General features: G+C 42.1%; 1 protein-coding gene across 5 annotated transcripts in view; it reads left to right on the top strand.

Moving 5' to 3' along the window:
- Positions 1–18,383, top strand: part of pdlim7 (PDZ and LIM domain 7) — a 31,084-nt gene extending 12,701 nt beyond the window's left edge. For 2 of the 5 annotated variants that reach the window (XM_070912848.1, XM_070912849.1), the window contains exons 4-11: positions 2,715–2,742; positions 3,639–3,835; positions 13,194–13,246; positions 13,492–13,735; positions 14,356–14,536; positions 14,657–14,777; positions 16,855–16,970; positions 17,300–18,383. In XM_070912848.1, the coding sequence (XP_070768949.1) occupies positions 2,715–2,742; positions 3,639–3,835; positions 13,194–13,246; positions 13,492–13,735; positions 14,356–14,536; positions 14,657–14,777; positions 16,855–16,970; positions 17,300–17,386 (1,027 nt within the window). In that variant the 3' untranslated portion in view covers positions 17,387–18,383. Of the gene's footprint in view, positions 1–2,714; positions 2,743–3,638; positions 3,836–6,517; positions 6,535–7,146; positions 7,189–7,806; positions 7,962–8,417; positions 8,455–9,463; positions 10,149–13,193; positions 13,247–13,483; positions 13,736–14,355; positions 14,537–14,656; positions 14,778–16,854; positions 16,971–17,299 lie in introns of those variants that run through there. The other 3 variants (XM_070912846.1, XM_070912847.1, XM_070912851.1) reach the window with 3 other exon arrangements.
- The last annotated feature ends 1,469 nt before the right edge of the window (positions 18,384–19,852 follow it).

Below are 19,852 nucleotides of genomic sequence, written 5' to 3' on the forward strand. Positions count from 1 at the left end.
GCATGTATTTTTTTTTTTCCTGCAGAAAGGGCTCACAATACACGTCGACCTACTAAACGCCTTAAAAGGAGAGGGGGAGAGAGAGAGAGAGGGAGAGGGAGAGAGAGGGAGAGAGAGGGAGAGGGAGAGGGAGAGAGGGAGAGGGAGAGGGAGAGAGAGAGAGATTCATGGGTTTGAGTTTCAGAGTGAAAAGGAAAGGAAGAATTAGAAAAGAGACAGTGATAATCTAGTTGGCCTTTGTGGTGAGGGGATAGTGACGTCATGCTGTCTGCAGAGGGGTGGATGAGGGTTAGTGAGTTATCATGCACGAGCCAGATGCGCCCCCTGTCCCCCGTCCCCCTGTCTGAAAGTTAGCTGTAGTTATTTCCCTTTAGGTCTATGTTGTATCCCTTTTTAGTGCTTTGAGGATTTTCTTGTAAGGATTTCTCTTGTGACGGAAGATGAAGTTAGGGTGTTTATGTGTTGAACGATATCAAAACTAGCTGTGGCTTTGTGTGTAACATTTTGTTTAAAACAGAAAATGAATGGCAGAAAATCTTGTTACTGTGCATTTTAGAACGCAAGTCAAAAGTCTATTTAATGAAAGAATGATTTTCTTCTTTTATCTCACAGGGAGTGGTGTAATGTTTGGATAGGCCTGTAATAAGCCAGCATGTTTACTTAACGTCAGCCATACTTTCCCTACATTCTGTGGTTTGCCTCCTCGATTTCTCATCTCCTTGTGGAGTCCAGCTATTGTAAATGTTTCACAGTCTTCTACTGTTTTTTTTTTTTTTCCTTCCCATGAATCCCCGGTCTCTCCCTTCAGCTCCCCCACTCCTATTGTTATTACATTGTAAGACAAGCGAATATTGTTTTCCTGAAACACTTCTCGGAGAAGAGCTATTGTCACTTTTATTTATTCGTATCTTGGCTGCCATCCACAGTTTCGTTTAATGTCGAGAGAGGAGGACAGCTGCACGGTGATGAGATATGGTCTATTGTTTGGTTTAGTGCCTCATTTTGTTCAACACCAATGATCATCTCCTGTCTTTTTTATGGTAAGGGTTAGGCTTCATCCAGAGCCTTTTCATAGGGAGTGGAATCAAAAAAATATGGGCAATAGATTTTAGGCTTCAAAGAAAGCAGATCATGTTGAATTTACAGGGACACACTAGGTCCATATTTCAGTGCTCACCGTCAGTTTTTGGCCCTGAGGGTTGTGGTTGTGATTACAGTATCATGAGAGTCTTTCTTTTTTCTGGGGAAATTTCTAACTTTATCTAACATCAGCTTGAAAGCCAAGCATGCATCAGCTAAAATAAATGACCCATGAAATGAGGCAGGAAATGATCTTGTGATGTGTGCATGTACAGTTTCAGCACAGGTCAAACCTGGTCCAAACAAACTAACTTATTCCATGAAATGGTGACTTCATCATCTCCACATTTGTTCATTGACGTCCAGTTTTGCCAAAATAGATACATTACATAGCAGCTGTCATAAACACATTCTTTATATCCCTGATTTTAAGTGTGACTCATCAAATTGTGGGTTAAGGCGAGCTGAAGCACTATAAATGTCACATTGATTTGTTTTCCCAGAAGTGTGACATGCACGGACATGTCAGTATGCCTTCCCTTCGCTCCCCTCTCTGTATCTATACAGCCGTGCTGTCATCGTGTCTTTAACATTGCTCAGTGGTTCAGCACGCAGTGACATGAGCAGTTATATATTTCTCATTGTCACAGGAAGCGCCGCCCATTGTTTTGTGTGTGCGCGTGCGTGTGTGTTTGTAGCCTGAAACAATGAGGGTGACTGCAAGGCTGGTTCATTCTTGCTTAACCCTGTTGTAGCTCTGTGTAGCATGCAAACATTGGTCAGGGGATCGTAGTGGTTTATGTTTAGCTATTTTAGGAGCCACCAGCAATGTAAAGCTTGGTGCCGCATGCTTAATGTGTAAAGATATTTTAATGAATCGTCTGCTTTGTTGCTCCAGTCAGCAGAGGCACTGCAGTAATGTGAATCCTGGGATTAGAGTTAAGAAGTGTAAAACACTGTGACAGTCCAAGACTACGTGAAAAGTAGAGCGGTTTGGTTTTTATAATGACACCGCAGAGAAAACTTTTCTCACATCTTTTCTATGGCTTGTTATCGTCTTTGCTGATTAGCTTAATTGTTGAGATATGGGCGTAAGGGGACTCTGCTTGAGACAGCATTACAGTGGAGTCCATGGGGCATTACTAACACAAGCAATGCGAGCAAACAAGTCCAGTGTAACCCAATTATCTGAACCACATGTTTAGATATGAAAACAAAGGAAGTTACAGCCAAACTGTCAGTTGTAAACATCCTGAATCCAACAGTATCATTTTCAGGGCCGCTGCTTGGTTCAGTGTGCTCATGTAGTTTTATGATGTGTTGGATGATTATAATATATATAATAATTTCACCTTGAGTAAAACAGATATCAGTGTCACTTATTGAATGAGACTAATTTTAGATGTTGTCATTGTAATTTAAATTTAATAGAATACATAATACAAGCAGAACATCATTGTGTAGTTCAGGGACATTTTCAGTTTGGATAATATGCCCAAGTTGTTCTGTTTATATAAAATGAAACATAATTTTGGGAGGAGATTCAACACAGCAGCGTCCTGTCCTGTTAATTTGTGAATGTGAGTTTATTGATAGTACGCACTAATAACTGTCTCTGTCTCTTCTTTTCACAGAGCTTTCAAAGCGGGTGGAGACCAGAAGGTAAGACTGTCTGAAACATTGAGCTCACCTCTGTATGTACACTTGGATGCTTTGGCATGGTCTGCTACTAGACTACAGTGACATTGATTGAATTTGAAACTTCCTTTTAATCGTTGCTCACAATTGGCCTCAACAGTGTGTTATGTCGCTTTGTGTTTAAATTCATCGGATTCACCCGTCAAGCTCTCACAGAGTCCATGCACTGTGCATTAGCAAAGCATCAGTGAGTCGCTAAATGAGTTGTTTGCTGGATGGAGTGTTGTGAATATCGCTTTTGGAATTCCCTGTGGTTCATTTTGCGATGCCTTGCACAATCCCTGATACCAGAGTCATACTGATGCATTTAGTTTCACTGTCAAACCCCTTGAGAGCTACTTGCCCAGCTGATTACAGTTTGAATAGTACAATGGTGTCATGAACTGCTTTGTGCTGCACGCTGTTTTTAGTAAAGCAGCAGGAACATAATGCTTTCACAAAGTCAATGTTCCATTTTAGTGCTTGTGCAGCCCATGCATAATGCTCAGTGAGAAATCTCATTAGTGAGACATGTCAGTCAAATATGACAATTTCTCACTTTGAGCATTTTCATTTCACCAGCAGTAGCAGATTCTTTTGGCCAGTCCGTGGCAGACTGCCAACACAAATAAAATGGCTGTGTTCACACTTCTTAAGCACTTCTTCTGTGAGCAGAGAAAAGCCAGCAGGCTTTGACAGAGCTGCTCCTGCAGCCCGGAGTAATCATTTTCTATGAGAAAGCGTTGGGCGGCACTGGAAGCTTTCTTAACATAAAGCTCGGGATTGTGCAACAGCAGACGGAACTTTTACTGTGTGTCAAAAATGTCTAACGGCATGTTGTGTGCTGTGCTGCATCGTCTCCCTCTCCCACACCCTCACAGGACTCGCTTGCTTCGGCTTCTGTTCAGCCAAAGTACTCCTTTGCCCCCAGCACAACCATTAACAAGATGGCGAGGCCATTTACAGCAGGTGGTGGTAGTGCCAACTCAGGACCTGCTATTAAACCTGTGGCCTACTCGCCTAAACTTAACACTCCGCGCTCACAGGGCCGTGCCAGCATGCAGCAGCCACAGAACGGGTAGGTGCACAAATAAACATATTACCTTTGGAACCACAAAGTGACTAATGTGGTTTTAATGGTATTTTTATGTCTCATTGTTCTGGTTTTACACTAAAGAGAAAATAACTCATTCAGGATTTCCAAACTACATTATGTGCAGTATTTACTTCAGTATATTTCCAACATTATGTGGCAATATAAGAGTACACAGACTTTAAGAAACATTTCAGGTAAAAGATAAACGTAACAAATGTGTGCTGACTCACTGCTGAGATCAACTTAATTACTCCACTGTCTGCCAATAGTTTAACAAACAAGAGTATAAACTTATGCTATTAACACGCCAGCAGTAATGAGCTGCTATTATAGATTGTGTCGTGATAGACTCATTTGGGGGGTAGAAGGAGGAGGTTGTCAGCCTTTCGTCAAAACACACCCAAATGATGTTGTCAGCCTTTATCATACGCATGAAAGCAAACACTCTGTTAGCATGGCAGGGAATATTTAGCTGACATATGCAATTCAAGCTGGCTCTCTGCAGTGGAGTTTATCGGAGGACAAAAAGTGTTTACTGAGGTTGGTGAAGGATGTGTCAGTAATCAGTCACAGTATTATGGCCCTGTGAAATCAGTTTTTATTTGTTCTCTGGTTGTGTTTTTCTTTTTTGGCCAGTGCAGAAGCTATGATTTATTTTTGTATATATAGATTATATTCTCATTTTATCTACATGATCAAATCTTACTCATTTTGTTTCCATCATCCTCACTGTGAGTGTGTGTGTGTGTGTGTGTGTGAGTGTGAGTGTGTGAGAGAGAGATAGACAAATACTACAAAGTAAGACTTTAAAGTTGAGTAACAATGCATCACACAAAATATAACTTGCAAGCTTTGAGGAATGTGTCGTTTCTTGCAAAACAATCCACCTTTTTAGAACTGATTTGCTCTTTCAACAGATGGGTTATTGACTGGAGATGGAAGATACATAATAATCACAATCAGTATTACGTTGGAAATAAATGGCAGAATAGATTTTCAAGTAGATGAAAGTACTTGGGAACGTACTCTTTACTAAACTTTAGTAGTGTTTGATTAGTGTTGTTTGTCATGGTACTCGCTTCTTCACTTTAGTTTTTTATTAGCAACACTACATTAGTCAAAAGTCATAATTCCAATAATACATTTAATTGTATCTCTTTATTTGGATTATGCATTATTATATTGCATTAATAATTCATCATTTATGTCTGTACTGACGTCACCAGAAACGTCCTTTTATTTTGGAACAAATTCCACGATTCTCTCCGCATTTACCGCCCTGCAGAAATGATAGGGCCGTGCAGCTAGTTATTTGTCACATCAGAGTAGTAATGATGGAAAGTCTCGGTCATGGTGCATCTTTTTACTCTTTAACCATGGTAGGAATGAAATTTATGAATGAAATTTTATGGGCCACAAGTTAAAATGATGTCTTACCAGCTCTAAGATGGAGAAGTTTTCCCTCGAGCAAAAATGTTTATCTGTTGTATTGGAAAAGTGAATCTTCAGTCTCTCCTTTTTAAAAACTGCATTTCATTTGTCTTCTGATCTTTTGGTTGTAAATTACTGAATAAAAAGACATGGTTGGTAACTTGGTTTCAAAGCTGCTTGTTTTGAAGCGGTTGTTAATGCTGCTATAATTACATAAAATAAATGTCAGTATTCTCCAGTTTATGTTTTCAGACTTTACAAAGATTCCAGGAATGGATCAAAACACATTTTAAATGATCCTGAAAGCTGCAGTATGGCATGAAAGGGTCTTCAAGGATTGGCCGGTCTGGTTCCTGTAATTTGGGCCATGCTAGTGGTCTGACTGCAGCCGTTGGTGAGATGCGGTCTGTTGCTGTATTTAGCCTCACTCATAAATTGTGCTGAGTTCTCTCACAGCTTTTACTGCCCTGGCGCTGGATTATTTAAGCAGCCTTACTTGCGTACTCTAGAGAGGGCTCACATGGTTGTGAAGTTTCTCTGCAGATGGCCGACACACATTCCTCCGGCCATCTTTCAGAAGAATAGAGCCTGATTATAACTGCCAGCCCGCTTTTGATGAAGAAATTCTTGGATTTCACCAGACCAGACCAGTAAACAGTTCGATGCAAACGGCATATGTCTAATGTGTCTGGGCCTGTCTTATTCAAACAGGTTTGGTGTCATGTTGTGTGCACAGAGCTTACTCTGACATCGTGATGTGTCACTTTTGTGGCATTTGGCCTTGTTGACGAGGTATCAGAGCCCGAGAAGAAACAGACTAAATGCAATGCAAAATTAGGCTTTTTTTTTGTTTTTTTGGCAAATATTACAGCCATTTACATAACTGTGTAAAGCATTTGTGCACATGGGTGAGAGGAGGCAAAGGTTTTGTGCCAAATCTACTGAGTCATTTTGGGTCAGACTGACAATAGATGATCTGACAGACAAACAATGCCGTCTGTCTCTCACAGAGCCTGTTGACAATAACAGCATGTTGACAATAACAGCACGTCTCGCGTCACCTCGTGCATGTTTTCTGCATCCTGCCGTATTTTTCTGGCCTTCTGTTGTGTACTTCATCAGTCTTATATTATATATTGACATGTTCTCATTTTTCCTCCTGTTTTAACTCAAAGCTGAACTTTGACCTCTTTCTCTCATTTTCTGTTTTCCTCTTTTCTTTTAACGCCGCAGATGGAAACTCTTGAGAAGTTAGTATATTTCTTTTTGCATTCACAGTCCAGTACAAAATAATGTTTGCTTGTTTGCCTTTTTAAATTGTCATTCACACTAAATTGTCATTCACACTCACTCACATTAAGTTTTTACAGTGGTTCCCAGCCTTCTCGTCTTGTGATCTCTTAAAACAAAGCAGTTTAATGGTTGTGACCCATTCAGTGATTTAAATTTGTTGTATTTGAATAACTTAACATAAAATGATCCAACAATTTACAAGAAAAAAGGCAAAGATTAGTGGAAATTCTAAAAAGATAAAGGTAATTTAGTGAATCAGAACAGTTTATTCTGCTTTCCTATCGTGTTAATCATCTCATGACCCTCTGGTATAGGGACCCTCAAGAGGGGTTGCAAGATAAACCTGAGTTGGGAACAACTGCAACTATGCAACTATTTCCAGTTAAACTGAACCATTTACCATCTCATTCTTTAAATTAGACAATTTCAAGTTACAATCAAGACAAAACTAGAAGCATCATAATGTCTAAAGGTTTTTTACTCATGTATTGAGTTCCCCTCTAGCTTCTGTCTTTCCTCTGTTAACCTCATACAGTTTGTCTCTATTTGATCTTTGGTCTGTTCTACAGGGGTGAAGCAACTTACTATGATGATATATATCAACACTCCAAGTAAGGAGCCTCTGCACGCAGACTGGTTTGTCAGCTTTAGTAGGTTAATATGGCCAGGCTAGAAATGACTAGAGAGAGGAGCTGGTGCTCCTGGGTAGATCACTGGGTTTACAGAACAGAGATGCAACAGACAGATGATGTCAGTTCATCAGTAACCATTCATCTATCATCCTCTGCTTGCTTTTTGATTAATGCATGCTGCAGTTGACCTGCGACCCTGTTGAAGCGATAAGTTTGAAATATAAAGCGTTTTTTGTGCTGCTTCTTGGGTAGATCGTCAAAATAAAAGCTTTAATATGTAGTAAAAACAAGGCCAGGTACTGTAGCCTGCCAGCTTTTCTCCCATTGATTCTAATGACAGTTATAAATTCGATCTCTAATGTGGTAATGTCCATTTATGAGAGTCTACAGTGTACCCATGAGAAATCTTAGTAATGGGTATCCATTAGCTCGCTTATTGCGTGACCGTGATGCTGAGCATTAAGTATTGCATGATCTGTTCAGGATGTCCTCTATTTTCAAGGACACTGATTAGCCGGGTTGGTGTGAGTTGGGTAGTCCCTACATGGGATTGTGTTAACTGCGTCTGCCGTGTGCTGCTGCTGGGTGTGTGTGCAGGCACGGCCTCAGGGTGGAGAACCTGCCCTGTTTTATCCCCAACGACCGCAGCAAGAAGAGGCTGATCCAGGACACTGAGGACTGGCAGCCCCGCACCGGCACCACCCAGTCCCGCTCCTTCCGCATCCTGGCCCAGCTCACAGGCACCGACTTCAGTAAGTCGGGGACCGGGCCCGGCATGCTCAGGAGAGTGAGACGACAGATAGTGACGGGTTGGGGGTTGGGGGTTGGCTTCTCTGCTAGTCGAGACGAGATGTAGGTGGAGGCCTGTGACTGAACAGCCGATCTGATGTGATCTGATCACAGTGAGAGTGACAGCAGAGTGAGTGACACAGGAAAGGTGGATAACAGGGGTGTCCATTTTACAGCTGTGGAGAGGGGCCTCAACTGTCAGCTGGCAGCTGTCTTCAGCTGTCTTCACTGTAACCAGTCTGACAAATGTACATGTTTATTACAACAGAGGCTGTGCGGCGCCATTTATTTGAAAATATACTATTACTTAACGTGTTGATGTTGGTATGTGTGACTGTGTGTCAAAAGCCAACAGAAGGTGTGTGTCACCTTGTTTATCAGTGAGGCATGCTGATGTGTGTCTCTCCTGGATCTCTCAGTGCAGGACCCAGATGATGAAACCATGAAGAGGTCCAGGTAAAAACACGTGTGTCATTAACTTGAACACATGTACGCCTCCTCGGTCACAAGTGTATGTGTTTGTGCATTTGTGTGGGTGTGTGTGGAAGCTTCAGTTTGGCAATTATTTTGTACATAATCTATTTTTTTAAATTGACCTCCAGTTATATGATGTTGTTGGAGTTTTGCTGCGTTAAACACTGGCATGTGTGGCGTGATGTGGACATCCTTTGTATTATTAGAACAAGAGTTTGCTTAACGGCGTAACTTTCGTTTAGGGAATAGTTTAACATACGCTTATTTGCTTTCTTGCCGTGAGATAGACTGATACTGTTCTCATCTCTGTGCTCCAGCAGCCACTTAGCTTAGCTTAGCATAAAGACTGAAAACGGGAAACGGCTAGCCTCGTTCTGTGCAAATGTAACAAAATCCGATTACCTGCACCGGACAATTTCTTAGCCGGGCGCATTAACTTCCTGGGGACTTTTCATCACTGTGTGGTTGCCAGGCAACCAGCAGAAACGCTGGGATGTGACTGTGCCTGGCCAAGAATAGTACAACACATAACCTCCCTTAACACCACAATGTGTTGTTTTTATACTTTTTGTAACAAGCATTTTAATTAGTGATCTAAAGAGGTGCTGGTTGGTGGATTTTGTTACCTTTGGACAGTCTAGTCCAGTCTTTGTACCAAGCTAAGCTAACCGGCTGTAGCTTCATATTTGACAGACAGATACGAGAGTCAATCTTCTCATTTACCTCTTGGCAAGAAAGTGAATGAGCATATCTCACAAAATGCCTATTCCTTTTAAGTTCACTTTAATATTTACCTTCCAAGCCTCATCACATCCTTATTCTGTCTGATGTTTCACCTGTTCTATTTCTCTGCTACTTTTTCACCTTTTTGTGCACTTTACTCAACTTTCTGCTCTCTCACTCTCTTTTTTTATTTTTTATTTATTCTCTCCCCTACAATCTATTCCCTTCCTGTCTATCTCCATTTCATATCTCTGTTGCTTGCCGTCAGGGAAAAGTTCCTCACTGAGATTCAGAGTCCCCGCTATGCCCGTCTGAGGGATTGGCACCACGACAGGTCTGCTCGCGCCCTCAATATCAAATCCTGAGCGACATCCTGCACGCCACGGGACGCGGAGCCCAGCCAGAGCCTGCTAGCGATAGCCACACCGCAACGACTATGTGACGAAGATAGCCGACCGTCCAATGGCAGTTAACAAATTCACCTTTTCAGACACAGATGGGGTGAAAAAGAAGTTTGTGGAAAAAAAGAAAAGCAAACCAAAAATAGAAGAAACATAGCCTAGATGACAAAGCCCAAAGCGGAACCTTGCATACTGAGCCTAAGTGTAAGATCTCCCTCTGAATTTCTGACTTGATGATTGTTGACAACACTGTGGACCACTGTGTCTGTAGACCTATTTTCCATTTCACACTGCGTTACTTGGAGTAAACTGGTGGGAAGGTGGGAAGGGGGGTCTCAGCAGTGGGAAGCGTCTTTCTGTTCGTTACTCTTCTTTGATTGTGAAGTTCAAACCCTCCTTTGATCTCTGTCTGTCTCTCACTCTCTCCCTGCCTGTTTCCATTTATTGAGTTCTTCATCCTTTTTAGAGTTTTCATTTCTGATCCCCTCATCTCATAGGCTTCTCCAACCATTAAGAAAGAAAAGGAAGATAAATCTGTACTTTTATTTTTTTCTGCTGTCATCAAAAATATAAAACATTTGAAAAAAAGCAACTCTTGCTTCTCTGTCCTTTTTTTCCCCCCTCTGTTTCTTTTCTTCTTGTTTACTTCAGATTTCAAGCTTAAAAAGAACATCCAACTCTTATTTCTCTTACTTCTCTTTCTTTAGCTGAGTCACAACAATGTCTTTACTTTCCTGGTGTACTGAACAAAAATGATTATGTAGAAACGGGTTTCCTCAGTGTTTATGCAGTTCTGAATTAATGGAGTGCCATCTCAAAGATCAGGGTTCAAGGTTTACTTTTATTGCCTCAGAGAGAAAATTGTTGTGCAGTCGGGCATAAAAACAACAAATGGGAACACACACATGAAGTAATATAAATGCAGCTCTTAGTCTGTTGCACTTGCCTGAAATAAAAATATCCAGGAGTATTTAAAGCTCAGTAAAAAAGACCACTGTCATATTTAGAGTTCAGTAGAGTATGTGTTGCAGTTTAGAGGCCTTTATCAGAGAGACGAGATCTAATGGCAAGTTTTTAAAAATTACTTTCCATCGATAGCAGTGTTTTGATGGTTAGGTCACCATGTATTTCCCTGATGTAGATGTAGAACAAGAAATAACTTTTAGGGAAAAGACAATCAGAATCTATTCAAAAACCATGATACAAAATGTGCTGTTGCCTTCAGGTGGCCAGGATAAAAATGTGAAATGGTTGCTTGTTACACGGTGATGTTGTACATTTAAAAAAGGGAAATGGATGTTTTTTCCACACACATAAAATTGAAAGTATAAGTACCAATAAGTGTATTGTGTTAAGTTTGTATTAAGGCAGAGCGCCTCATCACACACTTAATGTCAAATTTGTCCACCATCAAAAGAAGGAAGAAATATCAGTGGATAACAGTAATACGATATTGGGAAACGATGTGTAATAGTTAATTATAAAAAGTGAAAAACATTACTTTTAACATGCTACATGGAACAAAGAAAGAAACAATTACAGGATTGCAAAATTGTAGTGTTCTTGACATGTGCTTTGTAAAGAATAAGGGACACAGGATGAAAGGAAGAGCTTGTTGGATACATTAAAGCCCTGAGCAGGAAAGCAGTGCCTTTCAGACATGTGCCACCATTGTTTGACATTTTGTCAGTTGTCACATTCAGGTTCTTGCAGAGCTGCATCACTTTCACCTCCTCGCTGTGGCGGCTGACACATGTCAGTGGCTTCTTGCTCCATCTAAAATCAACAACTGCTCCTTTTCTCTGCCGGATGTTGAGCTGCCAAGAAACTCCTCTGCTTTCCTCATTGCTCCGGTCGATGCATCCCACGGGAGAGGAAGCCAAAATAAACAAAAACGGGTGAATCTGAAATCCGAGGTGTAAAGAGCAAACAGGAAATGTCAAGGAAATGTTCCATGGGGTGCTGCAGAGCTGCATGTCCAAAACTCTGCGTCGAAGGCAGCCCCCCCCCCCCCCCCCGTCTGTGATGCAGGAATTGTGCACCTACATCACGCTGAGCCTCTCACTGAGCAGAAGGGGGAGCAGGATGTTGAAAGCAGTGAAAATGTCAAGAAAACATGATCCAGGCAGCTCCGGGTGGGAATAAGCCGCTGCAGAGGATGTTCTCCAATTTGCACCTGCAACCTTCACCAGAGCGAGGTGCAGCCAAACAAAGCTCTCAAAGGTGTGCGAGAAGTCAGTGCCACTGGCCTTGTTGTGATGTCAGGCAGCTCGGCAAGGGAGTGTAGCCGGGGCCACTGTGTTGACCGGGATGCTTTTTTTGTGAGTTGTTAGGTGGGCTCCCAGACGGCAGGCTTGCCGGTGTGTGGGTTGGAGGGCAGCTGACCCAGGGTCTGTGTGTCAAACAGGCTGAAACAGGTTTGTTCTGTCCTCTGTTTGACCCGGCCACCAGAGATCCTTCTCGTACAGCCTCTCCTCTCTTTTGCTCACTGTCTGTTTTGCTGTAGTTTATTTCCAAAAAATCTCCTGGTGGGGGGGGCGTCTTACCTTCCTTAATTTAGAAAGACTTAACTTCCTCTCTGTCACCAGCCCTCCAAGCCATCTTCTTGCGATTGCAAAGGGATTTAATGTCCTTTATTATTCAGAGTGTGCTGTTTGGAAAATAGTTTTTATTCTTCTTGCTAGATAGCTCCCAGCTGTAAGTCTGTAACTTCTCCTGCCTCTGTAACTTCTTGTGTTTAGTTGTTTGGCTACATAAGGAGTATAATTGATAGGCAGACTTAACCTGATACAGGCAACGCTATAGAACAAGGCTGTTTCAGGGTAATTCACTTCACATTTTCTTTTTCTTTGCAAATGAGAAATGATTTCATCATCTTTCATTAGTGTATTGTTGATGGCACAGTTGATGATGTAAACATGATAGATGCCTAAGGCGGTGTTATATTTTTTTTCCCAAGATGAGACGTCTCCAGAGCTCTCTGTCTTGGCTCAGAAGTTGTTTTTCCGTCTCAGTCATGGTTTGAAGATTTTCTGAATATAGTGACGCTTGCTGCGGGTAACAGAACTTTGAAATGTAGAAACAACTCTTTATTTCAACACTTCTGCACATGCAGGCTTGAAGCGAAACTCCTCTGCATCCAAATCTGACAGCGTAACGTGTCTGAGTTTCTGGTTCTCTAACTTTGCCTGTGAGTGACGTCAATCAATCCGAGGTGTTCGGGTTTCTGATTGCTCTCATTAGAGTTGAAAATGTCTTTGCTGAATGCACACCGTGATATCTGTTGTTCAGCATTGATCATTTGAATTACAGGATTGATTTTGTCTCACAAAGGCTTGTAAACGTGTACAATGGCCTGCGATTCTATTAGTGTAATTTCTTTAACATTCACCTGAATCTATGACACTTATTGAGCCGGTGAGGAAGCCTTTTATGGTGCTTAATATGATTCACACAGAAGGTAAACTCTGGCACAACGTAATGGAGACAGCCATGGCTGCTAATATCCAAACATGACGTTCATTGAGTAGTAACCATGGTTACTGAGTGGTGTGCGTGTGTGTGTACCTTTTCTAATTAGTCATATTCTCCCCACAGCCTTGAGCCAACTCCCTCACCTGCCAAGGCCCAGGCAGCAGATAAACCAGATGGTGAGTTTCTGCTCCTGCTGATGCGTAAAAAGAACCCCAGCAGCATCCAGTAGAGGTTGTGCTAATAGATTCTTATTAAGTGTCAATACATGAGCATCAGCAGCAACAACGTGACACGTGAAACTGTCACCAGGTGGGAGCGTGAATATTACATAAAAGTGTCCCCCTCCCATTGTGAAATTATTCTAAGTCACAGCCATGTGCTGTAATTCCAAAACAAATCACCTTTTTTTTTTCTGGCCTAGAATCCAAGACTGCAGCTGCAGCAGCCAGTCGCTCAGGTCCTTCCAGTCGACCACCGTGGGTCACTGACCCTAATTTCGCCGACCGCTTTCGCCCAGACAAGACCAGCACCGTCGTGACCCAGCACCAGCAGCCGGTCCAGCCGACGCCTATGGAGAACCGCAGCTCCATCCTGCAGGCAGCGCAGCAGGCGCCCGAAGACAGCGGGAGGACCCCGCTCTGTGGTGCCTGCAACAAAATCATAAGGTGAGACTGCACCGCCGCATCTGTGGTGACAGTTTGATTCATTTGACCAGAGTAAAATACTCTCAATGTTTGCTCCTTTCAAAGTCCTGTTAGAGAAGTGACACATCAGCTAAGAGAGTTAATATACACGGTGACAGACCGCACGTCTGCCGCAAACTAAGTCAGTCAGCATAATTAACACAGTTTGCAGACATCTTGTTGTCACTGGAGACAAGCATTATGTTGACTTTGAAATAATTTAAATCTCATTTCACACATTTCACAGATAACAGAGAAACCTTAGTTCTTATTCTGGTCACTGTTGCAGAGAGAAGAGCTGTTTTTCAACAAGTGAAAGTACAAAGTTCCCAGTAGAACTGAAAACATTTCTCAAAGGGACCAATGTGCTTTTGCTGTGTGTTGTTAGTCACGTGTGCCTTTCCTGGAGCTGACATTTCCATTGGAGCTATCCTTGTTTTCTCTGTTAAAGTGGAAAATGATGTAGCAGATTTCAACAATGCTTCTCGTGTGTGTGTGTGTGTGTGTGTGTGTGTGTGTGTGTGTGTGTGTGTGTGTGTGTGTGTGTGTGTGTGTGTGTGTGTGTGTGTGTGTGTGTGTGTGTGTGTGTGTGTGTGTTCCAGGGGTCGGTACCTGGTGGCGCTGGGACGTTCTTGGCATCCTGAGGAGTTCACGTGTTCACAATGTAAGGTGGTCCTGGACGAGGGGGGCTTCTTTGAGGAGAGAGGGTCTGTCTACTGCACCAAGTGCCACGATAACCGATATGCTCCCAACTGCTCCAAGTGCAAGAAGAAGATCACGGGGGTAAGAGCTGCACCATTGTGTCAAACACAAACAGAAACATGGAAGGATTCTTCACTGTAATTCAGCAACACCAGCTAAGCTGAAAATAGAATAGTACAATCATTTCTCCCTTTCTATCAGGAAATCATGCATGCCCTGAAGATGACCTACCATGTTCAGTGTTTCAAGTGTGCGGCCTGCAAGACTCCCATCAGGAACCAGGCCTTTTACATGGAGGAGGGCGAACCCTACTGTGAGAAAGGTGAGAAATTGAACATACTGTACTCCCTAACTTGACCGTTCTAAATAGAAACGCCGCCTTTCCTTTCATGACTAATGAAAATAATTATGAAAATGATAAATATATATATATGATAAATGATAAAATAAATGGATTGCTCTACTGGGACAGTTGTAGTTAAACACTGGTGTATTAAGGACTTGATTCCAACTTTGACACAAAAACATTATTTGCATCCAAATCTACTACTATCACGCTTCATGATAATGAGAAAGACCATCTGCGGTGTCTGCGAGATAAACAATAACTTTATCTCAGTCCTCACTGAATGTTTAGGTTGAGTGTCCTTTCTTTCTCTCATTCATACTTAACAATACATTTCCTGTCACACATTCTTGAGGCTTCATAAAAGAGATGGAGGCATCTCCATGGTGAGAAGTCCTCTGCTGGAAACATCACATTACTGTGGTAGCAGTAGCCACCATGGCTGATCACACTGTGACACCCACAGGCACCCAGTTTTAATAGAAACTTTAACTGTAAACCTGAATTAAAGGCAGGCAGTATTTAAAGGTAATGCCTTAGCAGAAAATATGAAACACTGGCAAAAGAAAAAGCATTCTCAAAATCCTCAGTGTGCCGATTGATTAGTTCCAGTGCCAACTGAGAACATCTCAATCCATGTAAGACCCCCTGTAACTTCACACACGGATCAAAGACTTACATATTTATCGTAAATCTGCACTGGGCCCCAAGTCCATGAATGAACAGAGGGGGAACTGACAACCCGCCACACAGCATTAAGTTTGTGATCGAGCATATTTGATGAAAGATGTCATATCTTCTTACTTTAAACCCATGCCATGGCTAAGTTCAGTGCACTGCAGTGCAGTGCAGTGCAGTGCAGTTCAGTTCAGTTCAGGGTACATAACAGAGGCCAGGCTACAGAAACAAACATGCAGCCACTGGGTGATTCAGGGGTCTCGACCGAGTGCGTTTCGTGATAAACTTGTTTCATTTGACAAAAAAATGGCTCACTGCAGGGCGTCCCCTCTCCAGTTTAGCTTGAATCATTTTCATATTTTGTTATCAAGCTATTTGTAAAACATTGCATTGTTGTATTATTGCTGCGGGGTCTGGCACAGGCCTACATCGTGAATCTCTTGGCGCGCACCATAGTCAATCATAAAGTGTGATGTTTTCATCCGCTGTAATCTATTTAGCTCCAGTTTACTTCATACATTTCTCTATTGGATTTTATGAATGGTGTATGCTCTTCTATTATGCTGTAAATGATTTAGCTGCTCTCTCACTACTGAGGCTTCGACGTGGGTCGCCGCTTTATCAGAGGCGAAGCCAGAACCTGAGTACTCATACTCTGAATAATGCCTTTAGCTCTGATAAACATTGTGCTGTCTCAGCATCTTTCAGGGATTGTGCAGCTCTCACCCACTCACTCTTGAGAAGCAGCATTATAACCTGACACTTTCCCCAGAGTCCCTGTGATGAAAGAGACTGGCAAATCCAGTTAAGTATCTTGAGCAATTTCCCCTCATCCTAATCCCCGCCTTACACTCTGGAAAGGCACTAATGTACAGTGGGTGGACAAAATAACGCAAACGGCAGAGTATCAAGTGCCCAATGAGGAGGAGAGCCAACATTTGGCTTCAAAACAGCTCCATCCATCTTTATTGGCGTCATTCAAGTCCTTAAGTCCTTAAGTGTGTGTGTGTGTGTGTGTGTGTGTGTGTGTGTGTGTGTGTGTGTGTGTGTGTGTGTGTGTGTGTGTGTGTGTGTGTGTGTGTGTGTGTGTGTGTGTGTGTGTGTGTGTGTGTGTGTGTGTGTGTGTGTGTGTGTGTGTGTGTGGGATTTTACTCCTCTTCGAGAGGAAAAGCCCACAGTTCTTTAAAAGATGAAAGAGGTGGAAACCTATTTCACACTGTGTGCTCCAGAACATCCTGTAAAGGTTAAGTGATGTTTACATATGGTGATTGTGGAGGATGCTTGACCAGACATGGAGGATGATAAAAGCTCTTTTGAGTTTGTTTCATTCTGATGGTTGTCTCACATATTTGCGCTGCTCTCTCTCTCTCTCCAGACTATGAGAAGATGTTTGGCACCAAATGCCATGGCTGTGACTTTAAGATTGATGCCGGGGATCGGTTCCTGGAGGCCTTGGGCTACAGCTGGCACGACACGTGCTTCGTCTGTGCTGTAAGTCATTTTGATTGATATGGCTCCCTGTGGGGCTGTCTTTGCCCCATCTCTTCTGGCTGTCCCAGCACAATGCCACCTGAAAAATCTGCCTCCATCTCGCTCTCTCTCTCGCTCTCCCTCTCTGACCTGCAGTCTATCACTCTCTCCATCTCCCTTTTCATTCTGTGACCAAAACTGAAAGTAAATGCAGTTAAGTAAATAACGAGTGTCTGCACTGGCCGGTAGAAAACTGTGTAGATTCACATTGGCAATGTTGAGGTCTGATATCTACTCTGCCCTGGTTTCCCAATCTGTCTCTGTCTGTCTGTCTCCTTTCATCTTTAAAGCTCTGCCAAATCAACCTGGAGGGGAAGACGTTCTACTCGAAGAAGGATAAGCCCCTGTGCAAAGGCCATGCCTTTGCTCCAGTGTGAGAGAGCGAGCTTCATCTTCAGAGGGAGGAACACTTCTCTCTCTCCCTCCTCTTTTACCCACTCCGCCCTCCGGCCCACTCGCACACACTCTCTTCTCTGCCAACCACACACCTAGTTAAACTCAGTCTTTGTTTCTATAAGTGAGGCTTAATGTTAGCTTCCTGTACTGTGCTGATAGGACAGTTCAAATGTTACTGCCTGTAATACCAAATGCTGTGTTGTATAACTGGAGGTAGTGACGACATGAAATAATTCCTTTGACTAACTTGTTGACTTTGAAGTCGTGTTTAGATTGGACATTAAAAATGCAGCTCCTCTAGATTTTAATCGTAGTTGTTAGTGAAACGTTCTCACGACTCCACTAATCTCCTCCTTGTTCAGTCTGAAGTAAGATCAAGTCAGTGTCTTCCAAGTTGGAGGAGCCATTTAGCCTCTGATAATCTCACATATTGCAGTAATGATCTGCCACTACTCCTGTGCTAAGTGTAGAGAAGTGGCGGCCCCATTCAGGACCCCGGCCCACTCACTGACTCTTACTGCAGAGCCCATTAAGGTAATGGGGGTCCAGTCAGGCAGAAATGGGACACCCCCTTTTTCTACTTGACTGGACCCCCATTACTGCACCTCTCCACAGAAGCACTAACGGCTTTACTTATCACTTTGGCTCAAATCAGAGCACATGCTGCAGTTAATAAGTCATCGTCATGTAATCTGTAATTGAACCAATTTTAGTAGTCACATGTGGGTGACAGAGAAAGTGCTATTATTTTTAAATGTTTCACACTTCTAAGGTTTGAAATGATCGTCATTTATTGGACATTTTAATGTAAGAAAAAAACATGTCCCTCGTGTTTCTATGATGTTATTGTTCCGTAGAGTTCTTTCAAGTCATGGTTAAATATGTATTTATATTGCTTCAGAATGGGCCTGTAAGTGTTGTTTTTATAGCTGCTGGATGTTTCAAATAAAACTATGATGCCATGTGCTGGGGCAGGTCGCTGGGCTGAAGTGTTTTTGAGGTGAATCCATCTGTAAGATATTTATTTATTTATTTATTGACTGATGTCTTTGCTCTTTCTAACACCTGCTCCCCAACAGCAGCTCAATGGGCTTTCTAATGTTTTTGCGCTGTTTTGTTGAGCGTACAATACGTGCTTTTTTAAAAGTTCCAACTTTACACAAACAGCTTTGCTGCTATAACAAAGACCGTAGTGAATCCCAACTAACTGAACTCCTGAAAATGAGAGGTCTTAACTTTAGGACTGCTACGTATTTTGGTCAGAGAGTAATTCACAAAGCATTTTAGCATTAAAGATGGCTCCTATGTCTGAGAGACCAGAGACCTGCTCACATTGCTGCAGGTAATGTGTCTGATTGCATCAATGTTACAATGATAAAGAACTTCCAAAACCAGTTTAATGGCAGCCAGTTAAGGATTCAGTCGGCTCACCAGCAGGTCGAAACAACGCTACTTTAACATCTTTATGCTATGCTAATCGTGGCAACTGTTTCATCAGACTCACCAAAAAAAGTGATTTTCAAACTAATCCTTTAAACTAAACATTTTATAGTCAGAGGGACGTTGAGTCCTACGATGTGAAACAAACCTATAACATTTAGCAGTACATTTACTGTGTTCCTTTTCAAATTAATTGATAAGCAACAAAGTTAATGTTTCAAGTAAAAAGATCCAGTCCTTGATTTAACAATATATAATTTATTTACAACAATTTCAGGTTGAATTACTATACATACCTTTCTGAAATGTCATAGATATATATATACATAAGGCCAAGTAAATACTTGAAAGCACTTAGAAACGAATTTCCAAAATTCTACCCACAAATCCATATCATTGTCCAAAAAGTACAGAAAATCTCCCTTAGCAGAAGTTTTTCCATTGCCACAAAAGGTTTGACAACATTTTACATTGACGATAAGGAACACAAAGGGTTAAAAAAAAACAAAAAACAAAAAAAAGGATTATACAATTGCATAAGCGCTGTGGCATGTAATAAATACAGCATTTTTGACTTGCAGAAAGGCAAGGAACATTGAATCAAGGAACTGAATAGAAAAACCATTCACAAGTACAGAAGTCTATTGTTCTTAGTTCAAAAAGAAAACAGTTCAGTCAGAGAGACGGGGGTATGCACACACCCAGTCTCTCTCTCTCTCTCACACACACGCGCCCTTGACACTGAATAGTAATGAGTGACACAAAAAGTACGGTTGTGAGATGTAACAATTTTCCCTCATAACTCGGGGGGGGTAAACTTATAAACCCTTGAACAAAGCGTCTATGTTACTGACACGAGTCTTACACAGAACGATCAGGCCCAGGTTTCACCGTGAAGGGGACTGTATTCATCACACACAGACACACACACACAGACACACAGAGTAATTGCAGATTTGTTAGATTTGTTGGACAAGTTAGATGTGAAGATAGATGTGCAACATCCT

Source organism: Enoplosus armatus, chromosome 10, assembly GCF_043641665.1.
Source record: "Enoplosus armatus isolate fEnoArm2 chromosome 10, fEnoArm2.hap1, whole genome shotgun sequence".
Taxonomy (NCBI): domain Eukaryota; kingdom Metazoa; phylum Chordata; class Actinopteri; order Centrarchiformes; family Enoplosidae; genus Enoplosus; species Enoplosus armatus.